General features: G+C 40.4%; 1 protein-coding gene across 1 annotated transcript in view; it reads left to right on the top strand.

The window, feature by feature from the left end:
- The window catches only part of TMPRSS3 (transmembrane serine protease 3), a 46,991-nt gene that overhangs the window by 2,283 nt on the left and 22,030 nt on the right, over positions 1-22,678 (top strand). Inside the window, exons 3-11 of the mRNA XM_089776232.1 lie at positions 2,081-2,191; positions 2,909-3,025; positions 5,176-5,299; positions 8,385-8,510; positions 9,063-9,106; positions 13,291-13,456; positions 15,218-15,387; positions 20,097-20,192; positions 21,257-21,399. Coding sequence (XP_089632358.1) covers positions 2,081-2,191; positions 2,909-3,025; positions 5,176-5,299; positions 8,385-8,510; positions 9,063-9,106; positions 13,291-13,456; positions 15,218-15,387; positions 20,097-20,192; positions 21,257-21,399 — 1,097 coding nt within the window. The remainder of the gene's footprint in view (positions 1-2,080; positions 2,192-2,908; positions 3,026-5,175; positions 5,300-8,384; positions 8,511-9,062; positions 9,107-13,290; positions 13,457-15,217; positions 15,388-20,096; positions 20,193-21,256; positions 21,400-22,678) is intronic.

Genomic DNA, 22,678 nt, shown 5'->3' with positions numbered 1-22,678 from the left:
TTTTCTCTTAATTTGGCGTTGATATATCAAACCAGAATAATTTTTTTACAGAAACCATTCATTATTTTCTGTGCAACCCATTGTCTTTCTTGTTGATCCACTAATGTGGGTTCCTGTTCTTTAATCTATTTCAGAGGACTGCCTCTTCCATTGATTTTCTGCGTGACTTTGCCCAGCTCAATTAGGCCCAATTTTCCAACAATCACCTCTAATTTTGGCCTTCAGTTTTCTATAACCATATTTCCAATATTATCGTTCCAATTAGCCTTGCTGCCAAAGCAAAATTCTAGAGCTTTCTTCTTGCCTTGGACTTGTGCTTTCTTCTGCCACCTCTTATATACATGGACCTGTCCTGCCGACATCAAAGGGAGTTGTCGACAACCCAGGTATGCCTCCTGGGATGAGGCATACCTGGGTTGTCGACAACTCCCTTTGATGTCGGCAGGGGAGCGTCCAGACTATCACGCTGAGCCGACAAACAGCTGATCAGCTGTTTGTCGGCTCAGCAGCCATGTAAATTTAAATGAAGTGGCGATTATTTAAATCGCCGCTTCATTTTACTCTGTCGGGTAGCCTAATCTACATGCCCTGTCGCCAGAGGCATGTAGTCTAGACGTACCCTATAATCTCTTACAAAACACAGGCCAATTTTGTCCTTCTCTTGGTTCTGCCCTGCCACTGTTTCAATCTTTAGCATCTCATATTCATTTCTAGTATTTCACTCTACATCTTTATTCTTCAAGTGTTAGGGGCTGCAGTATGCTGCTGCTAGATTTACTTCTTCACTGTGACAAGTGGAGCCATAACCGATCCTTCCTTTTCACTGGAGTTCAGTTGTCCTGAATACAGCACACAATGTAGCATCTAGCCAGAGATGACAATAACAGCGAGCACCAGAAATACTGAGTTGATAGAGGAGAGATTCTAAAGACATTTGTTGGCAGTAGTTTTCATAAAAATGACACTCAGCCATTCATTCTTTGATTATTCTTTGATTATTTGATATTTGTTCATTAGAGGATTCACTGGGCATTGCTCAGGTTCTTAGCTGAATTTTTTTGGTTTTTCTTCATTGAATCATTGGTCTGGGTGCTCTGTGGTGGGTTTGGGGCTGAGGGTTCAGTATGCAAGCTGCCCAGAAAGAGAGGACAACCCTAGCCCTTCTCACCACAGCAGGGTCAGGTGAGAAGCACCCCTCCATCGCTGCTGCAGCTGTAGCAGGCTCAGCCAAGGGAGAGGTGCATGTCCCACAAGTGGGGGACAGACAGACCCATAGACAAACTCAAATAGTAAATAACTGGTTATTGTTGTCCACATCTCTGGCCTCTTGCTCCCCCCTTGTGGTCATTATGCAGTATAACTGTCTCTGCTAGCAGCCTCCTCCATTCCATTGTATGAGAAACAATCACATTCTAGGCACATCCCATTGTCCTGGTACAATCAAACCCTGACCTGGCTTTAAGTTATGATAAGAGGAAGCTGTATACCAAATTTTGGTAGCCCTACCTCTGATTGTTTAGGAGTTCTTGAACAAATGGACACACAGATAGATGGACATACAGACACACAAACTCTCTCAAATATATAGTAGATTTCAGAGTTTTATAATCTATTCTAAAATTCTTTGTAGATCCTGCACTTTTTTCAGGTTTTATTATATGAATAAAATAATTCTGAATGTTCTTTTCTCAGAGTCGTTCAACATTTTAGAGAGAGACATATACTTCTTTTGTTTTTATGTTTAGAAATCAAGCTTTGCATTCACTGGGGCTTAACTTAACCAGCCACTCACTAGGGACCTGATTCTAAGCCATCAAAGGCAAAAGGAGTCTTTCCTTTGTTTCAATAGGCTATGGACCAAGTCCCTAAGTGCAGAACAACTTTTGCAAGGTTTTGACTGTTCTCAACTCCTTATAGAAATTAGTCAGCACCTCAGAGGTTTGGGCCATACCATAAAATGAATGGAGCAATTACTACTTGAGGCTATTTTAAAATTTTTAAATGTTTTCACTGAAAATCTAAGCTTATGTTTTTATTTAACAGAAACTGCTGTTTCTAACTTATTTTGTTTGGTTTCTAGGTGCTATCCAGCCACCTTTGAAGTGCCATGTTTTAGTCTCACTAAGGTTTCTTCCATTTATCCTGGTTTTGTTACTTGTAGTAATCCTAGCAGTTGCTATTGGTCTGGGTGGTGAGTACAATTAGTTATTTATTAGGTTCTCAATTAACATTCAAACACTTAATTTTTCATGAGCCCCTTACTGAGAATGGAATTAAACTGCCATCAAAGTTGTTTACTGAAGTAAAATATCCTTTTGGTTTGATGACTATAAATTGTATTTACTGGTATGAACAAAAATGATCTGGCACACAAGAAAGGCCATTGGCAAAGTCTTCCAACACTCACAACAGTGGAAAACTTGACTGAGTAAGAAACCTTCAAGGCAAATACTGTATTTGAAGACATAACTGACTGAAACACAGATGTCAATGATTCGACATAACAATCCCCATTCAAAAAAACACGTAAGCAGCCTTGTGAGCTTGAGGAATAGAGACTGGATGTGTCTTCAGACAATGTATGCCATTTTTTGCCCGGTGGTTTTTTTTCATATACACTTATAAAAGACTATCATCAATGAAATATAAACTGGGGATTAGAGAGGGTGGAAAGGAGCCATAATCAACAACAGTGCTGTTTCACTGTAGTTGCCATTACTAATGGATACATTTAACAGCATTGTGTAGCCACTCCAGATTGTATTTCAACATTCCTGGAATACAAGGGTTGTCTTTTCATTAACAACACAAAAGTGAGGCTATATAATCAAAGTAAGAAAAAATACTTCAAGCACACAAATTAGTATCCTGTTGTTCATATTAGTGTGTTCTTTTTAATTCCTGGCAGTCCAGTACAACTGCATTGGGAAGTTTCGATGCAGATCGTCCTTAAAGTGTATCCAGAAAGCAGCGAGGTGTGATGGTGTCTTTAACTGTAAAGGAGGAGAGGACGAGTACAGTTGTGGTAATTTTTACTCTATTATGGGTCACTTCTAACAGTCCTTGGCAGAAGAGCACTTGGCACATTATAGCAAAATGTGTGTTATCAAACTTCTGGGAAGAGATAGAAATGAAAGCTGAGTGCACACTACAAGGCAGGAGCACTTGGTGATTTACCTTGTTGCCACCCATGTGACACATGTGTACAAGTTTCCAACATTTCCCTATAGCAATTTCTGGTGCCACACAATCATTTTAAATGAGTCTTTCCTGTGCAGTTTTATAATAGCTGATTGTGTTCTTTTCAACAATATTAGGGGAATATTAGGACCCTAATTATAGTAGTAGGTAGGTAGGGAATGATGGAATAAATTTTAAAGAAGTGGATTTGTCATTTGGAATCATTTACATCCTATTTATTTTGTTAATGAGTTGGAATCCTAAACCGTATACAGAATTTTAGAAAAGTTTTGCCCTTCCCATTTTCCACCCTGCCCAATGAGAAGAATGAAAATCTAATCTCAACATTTTGGAGCCAGATAGTCACATACTGATCCTGGGATGGATCTCTTCTTTCCATCTGAAAGTGCAGGGGTATGTTGCCTCTGCTGTGCCATCCCCCATGGGAATTCTCCACAGCTGGAGCTCTGCAGACCAAGGGACAGAACTGGATATTGGAATCAGGGGAAGCATTGTGTTCTACAGCATTGTCTCTGATCTATTAGGCTACATCTACACTGCAAGGTTTTAGCACAAGAAGTCTTTTGCGGAAGAGTTATTACACAAAAACTAATTGCGCAAAAATACGTCCACACCTCAAAGCGCATCACAAAAATGATGTGCTTTTGCACAAGAGAGCGTCCACACTGCACAATGAATGGCCATCAGAGCACTTATGCTTTTTCCCATAGGGGTTTCCTGTGCAAGAAACCCCTCTGGAGTGTCCACACTTGCCATTTTGTGCAATAGATGTAGCACAAAAGGGAGTTGTGCCTCATAAAAGGAGGTTTACCTACATCGGCAAAAGCCCTCTGTTCTGCAGTTTTACTGCTGATTTACTTGACCAAAAGCACATTTGAGATGTGGACGCTCCACAGGTTTTTGCACAAAACCAGCCATTTTTGTGCAAAACCTTGCAGTGTAGACGTAGCCCTAGACTCATAGACTTCCGGGACAGAAGGGGCCACCATGATCATCTAGTCTGATCTCCTGCACATTGAAGACCACAAAACCTCACCCACCTACTCCTGGAATAGACTCCAAATTCTAGTCACTATTTACACTAATTTAAACAGACATGGAACTTGTAACCCCGGCGGCACGGGAAGGTGAATTCCCTCACTTCTCTCCCACCCACCAGAGTCTCTGCCAATCTGAGCTGAGGAAAAATTCCTCCCTGATCTCAAACATGGTGATCACAGTTAGACTCTATGCATGTGGGCAATACCCACCAGCCAGACGTCCTATTGATTCTGAACAGCAGGCGCTTGCCCAAAAGTCAGCCCTATTCTATTACTACTAGAATTCTGGCAAAAGCTTTCTGAATCTATGTACATTTTATGTAGGGACTTGCCAGGTACATCAGGTGGCATCAGTGAAGCTGCATTTATTGGGTGTCCCTTTGCATATTGTCAAATAGTGAGGAAGGTAAAGGAAAAATCAGTTTTCTATGTGCGAAAAGATACAGGGGATTTATCTCAAAGGGTGCATCTATACTGTGGTGCTAGCTCAAAATAAGGTATGCAATTTGAGATATGCAAATTGCATATCTTATTTTGAGCTTATTTTGAGATTGTCTATTTTGAAATTTGGCACTGTGTAGTCTTCACAGCACCAAAATTCTAAATAGAGCACTATTCCAACAAATCCCTTAATCCTCGTGGAATGAGATTTACCGGGATGTAGGAATAGTGCGCCCATTATTTTGATTATATTTAGAAATAACAAGGCGTGCTATCAAGATGAGGAAAACGCTATTTTGGGGTATCAGAAGTATCCTGAAATAGTGCCACAGTGTAGACGTACCAAAGAAACAAGTGTTCAAAAGAGACAAGTAGTTCAGACAGAATTCACCAAGAATGGTGATTTGCTTACCATGTCTTTTACTTGATAGAGTCCTCAGTGGTTTTTATTAAGATCTTATTAATGCTTTTCTTGTTATTCTGAATTCTTCAGTCAGGCTGAGTGGAAAGAAAGCAGTGCTTCAGGTGTTTACTTTTGGTTCCTGGAGGACCGTCTGCTCAGATGACTGGAAGGAGGAGAAGGGAAATGCTACATGTAAACGCTTAGGTTTCTCAAGGTACTGTGAGAATCTCTAAATGACATTTTAAATGACTTTCTCTGGTGGGAAGTTCCTGCAGGAAGGCTTATCTGACTTGGTCTCACTCCCCACAACAGCTCTATCTGCTGTACAGGCCAGCTTTATTCTTGCAGGTGACAATTCAGTTCTGAGATTATAATGGCATACCCTATACTGTGAACTTAATGCTTTAAGTTTCCTTGTATAATGTATGTACTCTGATTTGTATACAGTGTTAGTATTAATGTAAACATTACTAAAACAAATGATTTTTGGCATTGGGAGAAAATATGACTTGACTATTCAACGTCAAAGGGGTGAATTCAGGTGGCTTTATTTTCAAAATATACTACAGAGTGAGTGACAAAGAGCATGTATAGGAAAATCCCCCTCTCATTGACAGGAGTTACACTGCTGAGGCTAGGAAGGAGATGGTGGAGTGCTGAGAGAGCGACACTTCCTGTTGATGTAAGAGAAGATGACTCAAAATAGGCAACCTTGGGAGCAAATTGGTCTTCCCAGAAGCTGGGACTAGACAACAGAGGATGGATGACTTGATAATTGCCCTGTTCTGTTAATTACTGCTGAAGCACCTGGCATTGGCCACAGTTGGAAGACAGGATACTGGGCTAGATGGACCTTTGGTCTGACCCATGATGACTGTTCCTCTGTACTTATGAGTAAGGTCCCTGGCTGGCAGATGTAACAAGTTCCTTTTAGGTGCTAATTCTTCTATGCTTCTTCCCAGTATACCTCACAGCAGACAGCAGGATGTGACCCTACGGAAATAAGGGTCGGCTGTGCCATGCTCCTGGAATATTCACTTCCAGATTCACATTTCACCACAAATTGGTATTTCCACACCACTGCAATGCAATAGATATTGTCCACGTCTGTTCAGTCAGTTCACAGTCAACAAACTTCAACTGAGAATTGGGAAAAATACAGCAAAAGATTTTCTGATTGAAATGTTTGAAGTAACTCCCATTGAGAGGGTTCCCATCCTTTCTGTGTTTGTTTTTTGGGAATATCCTGGCTAATGTGTTTCCTTGATTGAAACTGAAAAAATTAAGTTACTATTGGAGAACATTTATGACTGGTAACATTTGAAAATAAGTGAGGGTACGTCTAGACTACAGGCTTTTGTTGACAGAAGTTTTGTCGACAGATACTGTCGACAAAGCTTCTGTCGACAAAGGGCGTCTACACTACATTCAGTTCTGTCAACAAAGCAAGCTACTTTGTCGACATCACAGTGTAGACGCAAAGGACAGTTTAGATGCAATAACGCTTTCTGTCGACAGAACTCTGTCGACAGAAGGCGTTATGCCTTGTAAAATGAGGTTTACCAGGGTCAACAAAATTGCTGAGTTCTGTCGACGTTATGTCGACAGAACTCAGTGGTAGTGTAGACGCAGGTTTAGTTTTGTCGACAAAAGTCCACTTTTGTCGACAAAACCCTGTAGTCTAGACACACCCTGAGTATGTGCACCAGAAAACTGATTCTAAAACATATATATATCTGTTCAATACATAAACATGAAGGGCATGTCTACACAGCAGGGCTAAAGCCAAAATAAGCTATGCAACTTGCGCTATGTCAATTCCATTGTTTAAGTCAAAATAGCTTTTTTCAGCTTTTGACTCTGTCTACATAGCAGGAAGTCCGAGAAAGAGCACTCTTCCTCCAACTTTCCTTATTCCTCATAAAATGAAGTTTATAGGAGTCAGAGTAAAAAGTCCTCCAGCTTGGCATTATTTTGACATTATGTTGAAATAACTGCTTGTTGTGTGGGTGCGGACTATGTTATTTCAGAATAATGTCAGTTATTCTGAAATAACGCTGCCGTGTAGACATAGCCAAAGTGACTCAGTGTCCAATTAAGTATAACCAATACAACTTGAATTTTACTAACAACTATTCAGAATTAGTTAGTCACAAACAGACCAAAAATTATTTGAAGACATGAAAAAAATCACTCTTGGAAATTTTTTAAACTAAAAAAAAGCAAAATGTGTTGAATTAAAAATAGTTACTATTTCTGTACCTCCTCTTCAATAAAAACTGGGGGCATGTCTAAACTACAGGCTACGGACTAAAAGCAAGCCGCTTTGTTAACATGAGAGTGTAGATGGAAAGGACAGTGTAGATGCAATAACGCCTTCTGTCAACAGAACTCTGTTGACAAAAGGCGTTATTCCTCATAGAATGAGGTTTACCACCATCGACAAAACTGCCGAGTTCTGTCGACGTTATGTCGACAGAACTCGGCGGTAGTGTAGACGCAAGTATAGTTTTGTCAACAAAAGTCACTTTTGTCAACAAAACCCTGTAGTCTAGACACACCCTGGCTACACTGGCTGCTTGAATTTCCGCAAGAACACCGATGATCTCATGTAAGATCGTCAGTGTTCTTGCGGAAATACTATGCTGCTCCCATTCGGGCAGAAGTCTTTTTCCAAAAGACTTTTGCACGAAAGGGCCAGTGTAGACAACACAGTAGTGTTTTCCGCAAAAAAGCCCCGATCGCGAAAGTGCTTTTGCGGAAAAGCATCCTGCCAAACTAGATGTGCTTTTCCGAAAATGCTTTTAATGGAAAACTTTTCCGTTAAAAGCATTTTCGGAAAATCATGCCAGTGTAGACATAGCCCCTAAGTTTTATTCTAGAGGGAAAGGAAGAAAGTATGTTAGCATTGCAAAAATTACTGAGCAATTAAAGGTAAAAAGTTTAGTACAAAATTAGAATTATAACCTATTTTCTCTGTCACATTAGGGAGTCTGCTCTGTTCTCGGTATGTGTGATTTCCATACATATTAATAAAAAACAACTAATAGTTTGGTAGCACTTTAAAGACTATCTCAGCTACCCTTCTGAAACTTTTATACCTATTAATGGCAGTTTGATGCAGGCACCACAAGATTAATAGCTTCTTTTCTGAACAATGACTGTATTGTTTTATATGCTGTTAGCATTAGACGGATATATTTACTACTTTGAATCTTTTAGTAATAGTCACACTAAATTATTTAAAAGTATTATTGGAAATTCCAAATCAGCAAGCTAAATTTATGATTTATTTGCAGTTATGTGAGTTCAGGTTATCTGCCTGCAGCTGCAATTGAAGAAGAGTTCCAAAGACATTTTGTTTCTGCCAGTCATTGGTTATCAGCAGATCAAGTGACATCCTTACACAATGCATCACACTTAAGGTATGTTTCAGATTGTTTTAGGGAAATGGAGGAAAGTTACTAAGCAAATCAGAATATATATGGTGATCTAAATGGTCTAGATAATGGAGTAAGAATTGTTCATAAATTAAGTTTGTTGGCTTATTTTCTCAAGAAGTTGCATCTTTTCTCAGGCATGTAGACCTTCATAAATGTCATATGCTGTTATATAGTAGAGACCCAGGTTCATTCACAGCTTCATTATTTGCTCTCCAAAGAATGAGAGTTCATGTGTTTTAGGGACTTGATCCAAACCCATTAAAATCAAACTATAGGCTTCCATTGACTTCAGTGGATGTTGGATCAGGCCCTTTGTGCATCTGTAGATATATTCTGAGATGTATTATATATATAATCATACAAACACACATACCTAGACACATGGGATATTTATGCATTATAGATATAGACACACACAACATTCAGTGTTTAGTCTTTTAATTAGACCCTAAAAACAAAACCAGATATCTGTCCCAGAAACTTAAGAAAGCAAAGAGCATATTTAGGGACTAACATTACTGTTTTCTATCTTAGAGAAGAGTGCACTTCAGGCAACATAATCACCCTAAAATGTTTGGGTAAGTGCTTGTGAAATTAAAAGTAACAGTTCGAAAACTATCTTCAGTTACATCCTTTGCAGTTGGCTCATATAAGAGGACTCTAAGAAAAGCCAGGAGTATATTGCCATGTTGTAACCTGTGGGTAATGTTTTTGTGAGGTTCAGGGAGAACTGCCTTCGGTAAGTAAAGTTTCAAGGAAAGCCAGAGAAGAAGTTGTGGGGTGAGGAGGCAAGAGATGGGGAATGGAAGCATATATTGGGAGGATTTATGTACAAGTGAGGAAACAACTATTGAAGGACACTGAATGAGTTCTGTTAATGAATGAATATTATAAGTCCAGGTAATTGTCACGGGAGAGGGAAAAGGGAAAATGTTGTCTTACCTATGAATTTACATTCTAGGATCTTTCATGTCAGAGAGCCTTTAGAGGGGAATTGTCTCCATTTCCATGGGAAATAGAAACCAACCAGATCTTTGGTCTAAGCCTGTGTGTGGGTTCTGCTCATATCTATTTTCTTAAAAGGTTTGGATTTAACCAGAAGGGCAACATTACCACTTTTTATAATATCAAGAAGACTGCACTGACTTTAGTGTGATCTTGCAGATGGAGGCTTCCTTAACTAGCATAGTTGACAGAGTGTTTCATTGAGAGCATGCCAAGCCCCAAAGTCCCCTTTGTTAAAGAGATGACAAATAACTAAAAGATATTTTCAGTTAAAGGAAGAGAGCTATCAATGTGAAGCTGAAATATGATTTTATAGGATGTGTATTACACAGATCAAGATCATGATATGAATCTGCATATTGCCAGAAAACTGATATGCACAGTTTTTTGGTACCACATAACTTTCCTTATCTCTGTTTTGGATACCATATTGGAAGGCCAGAAGCAACCACAAATTTCTGATAAAGCAGGCTAAAGAACTTTCCCCAAATAGTTCCTACTGTACATCTTTTCAAAACACATCCAATTTTGATTTAAACATTATCAATGATGTAGAAGCCACCACAACACTTTGTAAAGTTACTTTCACTGTAAACATTTTGCACTGTCTTTCCAGAATGAATTTGTCTAGCTTCATCTTCCAGCCAGTGGACTGCGTCAATCCTTTCTCTGCTAGGTTGAAGATCCCATTATTAAAGATGTGCTCCCCATATAGATCCTTATAGACTATAATCATGTAATCAAACCCCTTAACTTTCTCATTGTTAAACTTAGCTCTTTGGATCTATCACCATAAGGCATGCTTTCCATCCTTTAAACATACTCATGGCTCTTTTCTGAACCATCTCCAACTTATCAACTTTTTTGAACTGAGGGCACCAGAACTAGACTCTGTATTTTAGTAGTGGTCACGCCAGTGCCACATATAGACATAAAATAACCTCTCTACTCATATTCCAGATACCCCTGTTATGCATCCCATGATCACATTCTCTCTTTTGGCCACGGCATCACACAGCGAACTCAGGTTCAGCTGATTAATCATCATAAATAATTTGGTGAACACAACATATATGCATTGGATAACAATGGCTTTCCAAAGCATACGAGATGAACTATTGTACCTTCATTGTCTGATAACTTTCTGATATGGTCTTGTTAATAATGTTGATATATTTTAATTTACTTTGGGGAAATGGATAGATTTGAGTTTGTGGAAAAGAGTGTGTTCAATTGGATATCCTTCCTGGACTCAGGTGCTCACTCTGTGAGGTGGCTCATTCCCAGATGAGGGCCCACCCTGACCCACCCCTCATGAGAATGGGTGAGAGAGAAATTTGCTCAGACTTGAGAGCCAGTTGACACTTTTTCATAGAATCCCAGCAATAGTCTTAGGAAAGCAGCCAATGGCTTCTTCCCAATTGGCAATCACACATAGGAACCTGGAGGATCAGCAGGTTCAAAGGGAACAGCTGCCTAGCCAAGGTAGTTCAGAGAGTCTCACTGGAGGTAGCTGGAAATTATTCCGTTGCCGAATGCTTCAGTGACTGCTTTGTGTCTATGCTCCTCAAAGTGATTATCAACAAAACCTTTGGAAGGATAACAAATGCTACCAGCAATTCCAATTTCTTCAGATGCTGCCATAGTTGCTTATTGGAAATTTTAAATATACGGCAAATCGGAGTCAGGGGAAGCAATTGGAAACAATTGCCAGGCAAATCTAGTTTAAAGAAGAGTTTCTTGTGTTTTCTTTCAGTTCTGTTCTGTGAATGCTCAAGATGGCCTCCCCATTGAGCACAATCTTCATAATAAAGAAACTGGTAGCCAGTATGCTCTGGGCTGAGGCTGTGGTAGCCAAGTTTAGTCTGAGTGATGATTTTGTTCTCCTCTCTGCGGGTTTGACAGGACTGTTCTCTCAGATGGTGTGACAATGCCCTTTACTAAGAAACTTGAAGCAGGCCTAACATTATGCAGAGTCATGAAGATCTTTTAGTCCTTCGGTATAGGAATGCCTTTATAGAGAATTCCCACTTCACCTTAATCACACCCTCATAAGCAAGGTGAGGACAAACTACACAGCTCTTCAACTTTGCAAGGGTTTTCTCACCTTTGGTTTTCATTTTCTATAAAAAGAAGTACCTGTGAAGATAAACACTCATTTGTGGTTAATTCTGGGAAACATAGCTCAGAATCTGAGTTATCTTGCTTAAAGTCATAGAATTTTCTCTTTCTCTTTAGAGGATCTAGAAGTATGTCTCTTTCATAAGAATTGTTAGGACTTTGTGCTCTTATGTTAAGAGCAGATTGTGATCAATAGCCTTCACCAGTTCCTCTGCCAAAGAAGGGCCTTTTAGGGGAGAGTGTATTACCAGGGAGATTAAAAGGACATCTGCAGGCACATAACCTGCATGTCTCTGTGAGGAAAATCATATCCACTGTATTATTTCTTGTGGAACCCTAGGAGGTTGGAAGAGGACAGTAGGAAGGTCCATATTGAAATGGGATTTGAATTAAAGCTGAATAGAAACTGTTTTCCTGTTCTGTGAACATTTTTGAGGTATCAAAAACTGACTCAACTTGCAAATTGGACTGAAATATCTAATTTCCAAAAAGAATGTCAGTGTGAGTTAATAGAAACACTTTCAAAATATCAAAACCAGATGAAACCATTAAAAATGTATTTTACTTTAAATTACAAACGTATTCTCTAGCCAGAAAATTGGAGGAAGGAAACAGTTTCACTGAAAAATGTCCAAATTATTCAGAACTCTTTTTCAATTTTTTTTATTTGACAGAAAATGTCAAAACGAAGCCTTTTTTGCAAACAGTTTTGGTTTCAGTAAGTTGGTGTTTTTCTGATTAAAAGTATTTCATCAAAAAATTCCCAACCAATTCTAATCTGAATCATTTCACTCCATACCTTGATGGTAGGGCTGGGCTGAGTGAGGATTGACTGACCAAACACAATGGAGGACTTAGACAGAACCACTGGGGATAAATTACTCTTTGTTAACAGAAAGGATGCACCTACATGTGGGAAGAAACTTTCTGGCTTGATTTTCAAGCTGTAGGAATAGGGATCCAATATCTCAGGGAGAGGCAGTGGGGGCTTCGACATTTACCCACAGTTCTCAACAACACAGATTTTTTGTTTGGTTTCGCTGAAGGAAGCTTTGATGCAACCTGCTCCAATGTCCTGATGTGAACCTCACCCTTAAGAGAGCTTGGAACTGGTTCTATGGTGACCTATTACATTTTCTTAGGCTGGATCTTACCCATAGCCCAGCTCAGAGCTGAGATCCTATAATCTACTTAATATTGCCATTTCTGAGAGGAGAGAAAGTCAAAAGAACTGAGGAGAGGTGTTTAGTTTGGGATTTTTTTAGCAGTTTTGAGGAGAAAAACCTTGAATCCAATGATGGAGAAAAATACTGAGAGACATTTAGTTAATATCTTTAAAAAGTCCTGTGAGAGCTCTGCAGCAAAGCCATTGAATCTGCTGTGTGTACTGCTTGAAGACACAAAATTCTGGGGAGGTGTTCTTGAAGGATGATCCTAATTCCAGGCTCAGACCCAAGATATGGTCTGACTCCAGTTGCTGTAGAAAAGGGGAACATCCACTGCGAAGACTGATATTAAGCAGACTGAGAATAACTGGAATTCAAAAAAGTAAAGAATAAAATTGTGCTTCACACAGATAGGATTGTGTTTACTATGTTTATAATACTCTCCCGATTCTTTCTTCCCATTCATACAGAGTGTGGTACTAGGTCCAGGTTCTCCTCCCGCATAGTTGGTGGAAATGCATCATCACCCAAGCAATGGCCATGGCAGGTCAGCCTTCAGTTTGAAGGATTCCATCTGTGTGGGGGATCCATCATCACCCCACGGTGGATTGTCACAGCAGCCCACTGTGTTTATGAGTAAGTATTTTATCTATTTACTTGCTCAGCTTCCCTATATCTGGCTGCATCAATTCAAGGGATAGTTGCTTTCATGCAGAAGGATAATGGGAACAGAATGACAAATTACATTGAAGAAAAGTTTTGCCCAGGAGTGAATTGTTATCCCTATTGGACTGTTTTGTTCTCTGTATTATGATTTTATTATTTTTCTAAGCTTGCTCCAATGAAAGTATCTCACATACTATTGTATAAAGTGAAGGCACTGGTTGAAAGAAGGCATATGCTAACAATGGTCCATCTGCTGTGACATCAAAATCTAAGGTCATATCTGGGAGATTGGGCCTCGTTTTCAGAGATTCTGAACATTCAAACTTCTATTGATGTCAATAAGAACAATGGGGCCCAACAGACCTGGATAGTAGTGAACCAGTGAGAGAAGTGAGTTCCAGAATGACGGGCCCTCTCCAGAAAATGCCCAACTATTGGCCCCCTTAAATAAATCCAATGACTTATTTTGAGTGCTCCAGCTGGTCTCAAGCACTCTGATGTTACACAGGGAGGGTATGTCTACACTACCCCGCTAGTTCGAACTAGCGGGGTAATGTAGGCATACCGCACTTGCAAATGAAGCTCGGGATTTGAATTTCCCAGGCTTCATTTGCATAAGCGGGGAGCCGCCATTTTTAAAACCCCGCTGGTTCGAACCCCGTGCAGCGCGGCTACACGGGGCACAAACTAGGTAGTTCGAACTAGGCTTCCTAGTTCGAACTACCGTTACTCCTCGTGAAATGTACTATATAAGTGTACTCTGTTAGGGTACATGTACTCTGCACACTTATTTCAGATTAAGCTATTCGGAAGAAATACTCCGAAATAGCTTATTTCAAAATAGCACATCTACACTACAGGGAAGCCTCAAAATTAGCCTGAGGCAGGCTCCTCTAATGTGGACATGCTACCTTAATTTAGGGCACCAGGAGGCACTGGGGAGGAGCTATTTCAAAACAGCAGCAGTGGAGAGTCTACACGACAGCAATGTCAAAATAGCTATTTTGGAATAGGTGTAATTCCTTATGGAATGAGGTTTACAGAATAAGCTGTCTGTTATTTTGAATTTATTTCTGTGTAGATGCTCACATTGTTATTTCAAAATAACTGTGCTGTGTAGATGCACCCCTAGTCATTGTACTTAGAAGCACTGTCTTTCTAAGTTGCTGGGGAGTGCTCAACTCCAGCTCCACTGCAGACTGTGCCCTTAGTCCAGCCCATCCCACTCTTCCCAACCTGCTCCATTCTTTCCTTCCCGCTTTCTGACCTTTTCCCTGAGAATGCCCTGCCCTTACTACTTCCCAACTCCCCCAATGCCTCCTGCATGCCACTGAATAGCTGAACATGGTGGGCAGGAGGCACTGGGAGAAGAGGGAGGAGCTGACTGGAGGGCTGCTGGTGGGTTCTGAGCATCCTCTATTTTCACTGAAGGAAAGGGAAGGAGCTGATTGGAGAGCGGCTGATGGGTGCTGAGCATTTACTATTTTTTTTCCATGGGTGCTTTGGAGGTGGTGAAAAGCCCTGGGCACTGCAGACCTGTGTCCGTGTGTATATTTATTTATGAGCTGAAGTTTAAAACATGGCTGATATTAACAGGCAGCTCGATAAGTAGTATCAATTATGAATATTCTGATTCTGATAGCTATTAATTTTGCATATAGGCACAATTGACAATTTTAAAACTTTATCTTGATTAAAGATTTCTCCTTCCCTCCCACCTCTTTGTTTCAGTTTGTACTTGCCTAGCTCCTGGAGAGTGCAGGTGGGTTTTGTGACTCAACAAGACACTTCAGCTAATCCATATGCAGTGGAAAAAATTGTATACCATAGAAGTTATAAACCCAAAACAATGGGGAATGACATAGCACTGATGAAGCTGGCAGCACCACTTGCTCTCAATGGTAATTTTCCACCTTTCATTTTTTCTTCCTTTTTTTTTAATTAAAAGATGGGAGGAATTTCAAATAATGCAGACTAGAAAAGCCTCTGACACAGAGATGTGCCTAAATCAGAATGCTGGGGAGAAATCCCAACTCCTCTGAAGTCAGTGCAAAACTCCTAAGGCTATGTCTACACTGCAGGCTTTTTGCACAAGAACAGAAGTTCTTGCGCAAAAACTTGCTGGGTGTCTACACTGCACGCACGTTCTCGCACATGTAAATTTACAGTACAGCGTCAGAAAACAGGGCTTCTTCCGGAAGAGTTATTCCTCTCCCCATGAGGAATAAGCCCTCTTGTGCAAGAGCTTTCCACAAGAGGGCAGTGTAGACAGGCAACATGATTTTCTTGCGCAAGAAACCCCTATGGCTAAAATGGCCATTAGAGCTTTCTTGTGCAAAAGAGCATCCACACTGTCATGGACGCTCTTGTGCAAAAGCACATCTCTTGTGCAAAACAGTTCTTGTGCAAGACACCATCAGTGTAGATGTAACCCTCTTGTCTTCAGTGGGGAACCCCAATGAGTTCTGGGGAAGTTCAGATCCAGTCCACATCCAAACATTGCAGCTCGGGCCTATGTCTAAACTGGGCCTTATATTAGGTAATCCTGAGCCACACTTCTGGAGAAGTTTAGATTTGAATCCAAACTGGATCTGAACTTTAAAGGGCAGGTTCCTTTCTGTTTCAAAGCAGGTGCAAGGCAGAACTGTCTGCTCACATTTTATCATCTCATAAGCCATGACCCAACCTACATTTAAATTAATGGAGAAAGTCCCGCTGATTTCAAAGGGTATTGGATTAGGCTCACAGTATTGCTGGACTAGTCCAAAAATACCTAATACTAGGATATATCCTGTGCTTAATAGATCTAATTCACATGGCTGTAAGTATCATTAAATGACACAAACTTGTCTTTAAAAATATTGGAAATATTTTTAAAGACAAGTTTGTGTCATTTAATGATAACTAGTTTGGAAGAATGAGAATCAATGGTTCAGATAACTAGCTTCCTTCCTCTGTGTGATTTCCCTCTGGAAGTCCATTTATATACTGCTTACAGGGAGTTGGAAATCACACAGAGGGAGGAAGCTAGTTATCTGAACCATTGATTCTTATTCTTCCAAACTAGTTTTTCCATCCCTGATAGAGTGAGTTAGCCTCTCACCAGGTCCAGCTCACAGTTGAGACTAAATGATGTCTGTGCTCCCCATCCCCCTGCTGAACTAAATTCTGTGAATGTATGGAGGCCTGCAGCAGAGCTGTTAGGAATCCAGTATCCATGTAGCTGACAAAAATGTTGTTGGTTACTCAATTAACTGCTGCTGCTCTGCATGGAAAGGAGCTTGGGAATTTATTGGTGGGCATATTCGCTCAGTCCCAGCTTGTGAGTGCTTGCTCACCAGCTCCCAGAAGACTTTAAATGCAGAACTGCAGCGGGGGCAGCGTCTGGGACCTAGCATGAGCCAGGACTCAGCCAACCTGCCAGTCAGATCGTTAAAAGACTTATTCGCAGAGCCACAGAGGGAGTGGGAAGGCTTGTGTGTCGTTTGTAGCATTAACAAGTAAGCATCCGCTTATCAGTTAATCATTTAACTGGATACACTATTACATCTCTAGTCTGCAGTGCCCAGGGCTTTGAATCTGGCACCTTTCATATATTCAGAGAATTAACATTTCAAATAAAAGTCAAGACAATTAATATAAAGTGATGCATTGAAATTAAAAACAAAACAAACATCACTCTTACTTTCAGATCAGGATGCCAACTTCAACTGACATGCCTGGTGAACCAAAATACAGAAACATTGGTAAAAAGAGCATTTTGCTGTTTTCTCCCCATCAAAGAGAGTACCTTTCTTCCTGAGGGTACTTCTACAAATATTGTCAGTTCTCATGTTCATATTTTCTAGTTCCCCAATTGGCTGTTAGAAATTATTTCTCCTCTGTAGTTAAATAAAAATTACATTTCAGGGTTTTATTTCCCAAAATCTCAACGATCATATTTTTAAAAAAAGCAAATTAGTTTAGGATATTATAAAGTTTATCAAAATTCTGCAGTACGTGACCATCTCTGAAATTTACTCACAATATGATTAGAACAACTGGAATGTAGGGAACTTGGAAGATTCCATATTGTGACCAGATGCTTTGCACAAAAGAAAAATGCATGCTGGAAAACTGGACTGTTTGTGAGCCCCTATGTGCCAGTGGTATTTCTACAGAGCCTCCCCCCACCCAGTGACAGTACATTTAAACACGTTGCAGCTGCAAACATACAGTGACACAAAAGTCATCAGTAACTTGCATCAAATAAATTACATAACATTTAATATCCTAATCCTGAAACGATTGAAGGAAGGTAAAAGCACTTGTAGAGCCCTGACAGTTTAGTCAGTAGAGGGCAGTAGTGTGCTCCCATGATTCATATATAAGTTATTAAATATGTACTTTAGCAGGTAAAATTGTATAATACTGGGTTTAGATGCTGGTGTTGATTTCATGCATGAGAGGAGAAACAAGTCTGTGTGTTAGATTGAATTACATTGCATGTGTAACCCTTCTGCCAGGTGGCGGTGGAAGCAACCAGGGCCGGGTTCAATGTCTAGGGGCTCCTTTTAAACAATACAACACAGAACCAGCTCAGCCCCTTCTCCCCCCACTTAGTAACCTGGGAACATGACACTAGGGATATTAAGAAGCAGGTAGTTGGCTAATTGTGTAGTCGATACAATTTGTATCAACTACACAAGTAGTCGATAAGGGAATGGCTCTGTCCCAGCTCACGCCAGCTCCAGAAGCTACCCCTGCTGCGGCTCTGCAGTTTAAATGTAGTAGGAGCTAGGTGCATAGACAGCCTGGCTCCTACTATAATTAAACTGCAGAGCCATAGCAGGGGTAGCTCCTGGAGCTGGGACTGAGCAGTCCTGGCTTGCACCAGCTCTGGGACTGCTGCAGCTCTGCCTTCCTTGCCCCCCATCCACGCACGGTGGAGATGGTGCTGTGGGGAACCGGCTTTTAAGCCAGCTCCCCCCAGCAAGGGCTCCTGCTTCTCCCGCCTTGCTTAATGTGGTCCTTCCAGATCAGGGTGACCTGCTACATGTAGTTCTCCATAATGACTTGACTACCTGATAAGCCTACTCAACTAGTCGCTTCCATCCCTAAATTACACACCACCCCCTGGTGCCTCTGTGATGCAATATTTTCCCATTCACAAGCACAGGGTCTGAATGTAGAAAAGAACATTTTAATGAAAGGAGAAAAGTCACTAAACATCGATTAGGGAACATGCTACAAAAGCAGGATTCACAACCATAGAACTGTGAGCAGGACACCCACCCCAGAGTGCATGGGGCAGAGTCTTCTGCCTCATGTTCATCAGTTCTGCAACCTAGAGTTCCTTTACTGGGTCTCCCTCTGCTCCCTCACCGCACCACACTCCACTCACAGTGGCTGGCCTTGTTCAGAAAGGAAACAGGGTTAGAGGAGTATCTGTGTGAGTTCAACTCCCAGCCAGGGAAGAAATCTGCCATCTGAGCACTGACTCTGGCTAGTCGCTCCGCCAGCTTCTGTTCCTTGCTGCCTGGTCATTCCTGCTGGCCAACTGGTCGTCACTTTTGCTGGCTGCCCATCAGTCACCTTCTGTTGCCACCTGCCTTTCTGTTGTGACCTTAGTAGGACAGTCTCAATGATTTTTAGCTTTTAGCAGGCAGGAAAGAAATACTGCTTCAGCACACGTGATTTCAGCTCTTACTGAGAACTTAAAATAACAAAAGACTCGTAATGAGACATCTTTAGCTCTGTCTTTGAACATTGGGGAGGAACAGGTTAAACCAGTCCAGGAACCTCTAGGGAGAATCCAGACCTCCTGGCTGGGTCACCTGTCCCCACCCCTCTCTGCTTTCATGGGGATTTGGCATTCGAGCCCTAGCTTAACGTGATCCTTCCAGCTCAGGGTGACACCCTCATGTGGGACAGGCTAAGCATAGTTCTGCTTCCCTTTACTCAGACAATGAAGACAAAAATGCTGATACCAACATTTCACTACCCCTGTCTTCAGTACTAAAGTGATTTGTAACCCAATACCAGATAGAGCTGATCACGTGGAACTACACAGCTCCTGTCTGTTAAATGAACACATTTACGCTACATATGGATCTAAATACGGTTTGCTCCTGAAGTCACTCCTCCTCCCAAACTAACTGACAGAGGAGAATTCAGGCAGACCCTCCATATACAAGTTTACCTTGAGACCAATATTGAAGCCCTTACACATGCTTAAAATTCTTACTGAAGTAAAGACTGGTTTAAAATAATCTTAACAACAAACCCTTGCAGATCTGGCTTCATGGCAACTTTAGAGTGGTTCCTCTCAGATACCCATTTAGTGCAGCTTCAGCTTTTCTGAAGTTACACTTTCTTATTGTAAATATTTCAAGACCTATCTTCCACTGGTGTAAACTCATTTACACCAGGTGAGTATCTGAGCCAATTATTTTATATGTAATAATAGTACAAAGCACTTACATACCACTTTTTATAGGTAGATCTCAAAGGATTTTTACAAAGGAGGTCAGTAATCAGATGTATAAAATAAAACATGCACACAAATAACCACACCCCCGTGTAGGTCTTCCTCTGTGCATTTTAAGAGCAATTGTTTCTTTTTAAATAGGCCTGATAGAACCAATTTGTCTGCCTAATTTTGGTGAACATTTTCCAGAAGGGAAAATGTGCTGGATATCAGGATGGGGAGCTACAGCAGAAGGAGGTGGGTATTTTTAATGTCCATTCTAAATTAGATGCACTAAAAAAAGTCATGTGGTGTAAGCATAGTGTTTGGCAGTTTCAGTATGCAGCATTAAATCTTCAGAAAAACCTGGAAAATAAAGCTAATTCTATGTACGTGAATAATCTAATAATCTAGGATAAACTTCACCATGTACAGAAGGACAAACAAGGCCTAACCAACATTTAAAGCCTCAATTAGGGCTATGCATTTCATCTCTAGCAAATACCACCCAGAGTAATTTATCTAAATTTACCTAATTCGATTGATTTCGTTGTTTATAACCTCAAGTAGAGGAAGTACACATGATTCCATGAACCAAATGCACATTGTCTACACTGATGTACATTAGAGCTTGCTGAATAATAAAGAAAACATATGTGAACAAGAGTTCACTTTACTATGAAACGTGGAGGTCATCATTTTCATCAACCATATCATAAAAGTGAAAGTTTTTGAATTGTCATTTACATTGGAAGGGCCATGGTGATAGGGGTCTTAGAAAAATGAACAGAAGCGAGAGAGGCAACCAACCCCAGAGGGTGAACAGCGAATAGACAATAGGTCAAAGCAAAAAGTGTGTGAGCAAACTATATTTTTGATACAATTCATCCAAACAATTTGATCAATAGTTACAAATTATGATTCCACTCAAAGAAAATCAGGCTTAATTTGTAAACAATTTGCTAACTAAATGGGGAGGGGGCCTGCATTAACAAGTATTGTTTGTAATGAGTAGTTTGACCAGCTCTAAATTCTTTCCATCATCATTAGTTGCCAAGTTGTAGAATCACATAATGCACAACAATCAAAGCTCTATGACGTAGCTCATTATTGGGTAATGTAGGCAAGTGACAGGATGTCTAGATTTCCTGTTTGTTTATTATCATGTTAAAGTTAAAGCATATTCTTTTATCTTTGCTTTCCCAATTCTTCATATCCTTAAGCCTTTCTTCTTTACTGCAGGGGATTGGTTTCAAGGAAATAACAGCACTGTAAAACTGTAGGACTTTAAAAAAGAAAGAATTATCTATGTTTTTAAACAGGTGATACATCAGAGACCATGAATTTTGCTGGTGTTCCTTTGATTTCTAATAAGGTTTGCAACCACAAGGACATCTATGGGGGAATCATAACTTCTTCAATGCTCTGTGCAGGTTATTTAAAAGGAGGTGTGGACACCTGCCAGGTATGGATATTTCTTAACAACAATTGAACTGATTAACATTGTTTGTAAAAATCAGAGTAATGCATTATCAGGAAACAACACCCAGCCTTTTCCTCAGCAAATATTTGTAGATATTTTACTGTGTATGTATACCAGATACTGTGACTACTTGCATTCAGAAAGTATGACTCCCTGCCTTCCTTTAATCTGTGCACTTTATCAGCAACTGCAGAAGGTACATTTACAGTTCTCTAAAGAAATAAGTACTTAAGTTCAGACTTCTTTTATGTGCTTAAGTGTGATACCACCCATTTTCTGCTCTGCTCACAGCCTTTAGTAAGGGGAAGAGGTCTCACTTAAGCCAGCTCTTAAGACTTGCAAGGGCAGAAATCCCATGATTAACATACAGCAACCAGTGCATTACGCTTTGCTGTCTGACTTTAGTGAGAAATGGAAGTGTGTAAATCTGGAAGAGAACTAGATTTGGAAAGACTAAAACTAGAAAATGCCTAGGTCTGGTAATGAATTGTGAAGTCTCTCACAATATCTATAAATCACTGGTTCAAATCCAGCCCAGGTTAGTGATGGAAAGTCATTAATTATTTGTATTTTGGGAGCACTCACAGGACCAAAGAATTACAAAATAGATTTATCAAAGAGTGCCACTACACGGTCAGTGATAACAGGGTTACCAAAAACTTTGTTGGCACAGTAAAATCACAAGTAATGGACAGACACTGAACATCCAGCCAGGCCATCTTCAGGACCTACCTACTGTTTGATCAGGGTGGCCTTTGATCTGCCAGGAGGTTACATCCCTTTGATATGATGATGATGATGAGCACCCACAACGTACTAAGTGTTGTCTAAATGCAGAGTAATACCAGTAATATTGCCCTGCTCTCAGAAGCTCACCAATGGAGGACGAGGAAGAGGGATAAAATACATCAATTTATTAGCCCTGCTGTTTGCATTGAATGTTCGTGTTTGGAAGTGGTATCCCCAGACATAAAAGGCCTACTGAGAGTGTTGAATTAAATAGAGAAAGAGATGGGCTTAATAGATATGAGATAATTAGAGGGCCTTCAAGTACTGTCATCACTGATGAACCACGGATATACTAGTACCACCGGAATTTGACTATTCCCATCTATTATTCTGTATTCATACAGTACATAGTGGCTGTGTCTACACTGGCAAGTTATTCCGGAAAATCAGCCGCTTTTCCAGAAAAACTTGCAAGCTGTCTACACTGGCCGCTTGAATTTCCGGAAAAGCACTGACGATCTCATGTAAAATC

The sequence above is a fragment of the Pelodiscus sinensis genome, chromosome 1 (assembly GCF_052426305.1).
Source record: "Pelodiscus sinensis isolate ZL-2025 chromosome 1, ASM5242630v1, whole genome shotgun sequence".
Taxonomy (NCBI): Eukaryota; Metazoa; Chordata; order Testudines; family Trionychidae; genus Pelodiscus; species Pelodiscus sinensis.
Note: the sequence above shows the minus strand (reverse complement) of the source record. Positions and strands in the feature narration are given on the sequence as shown.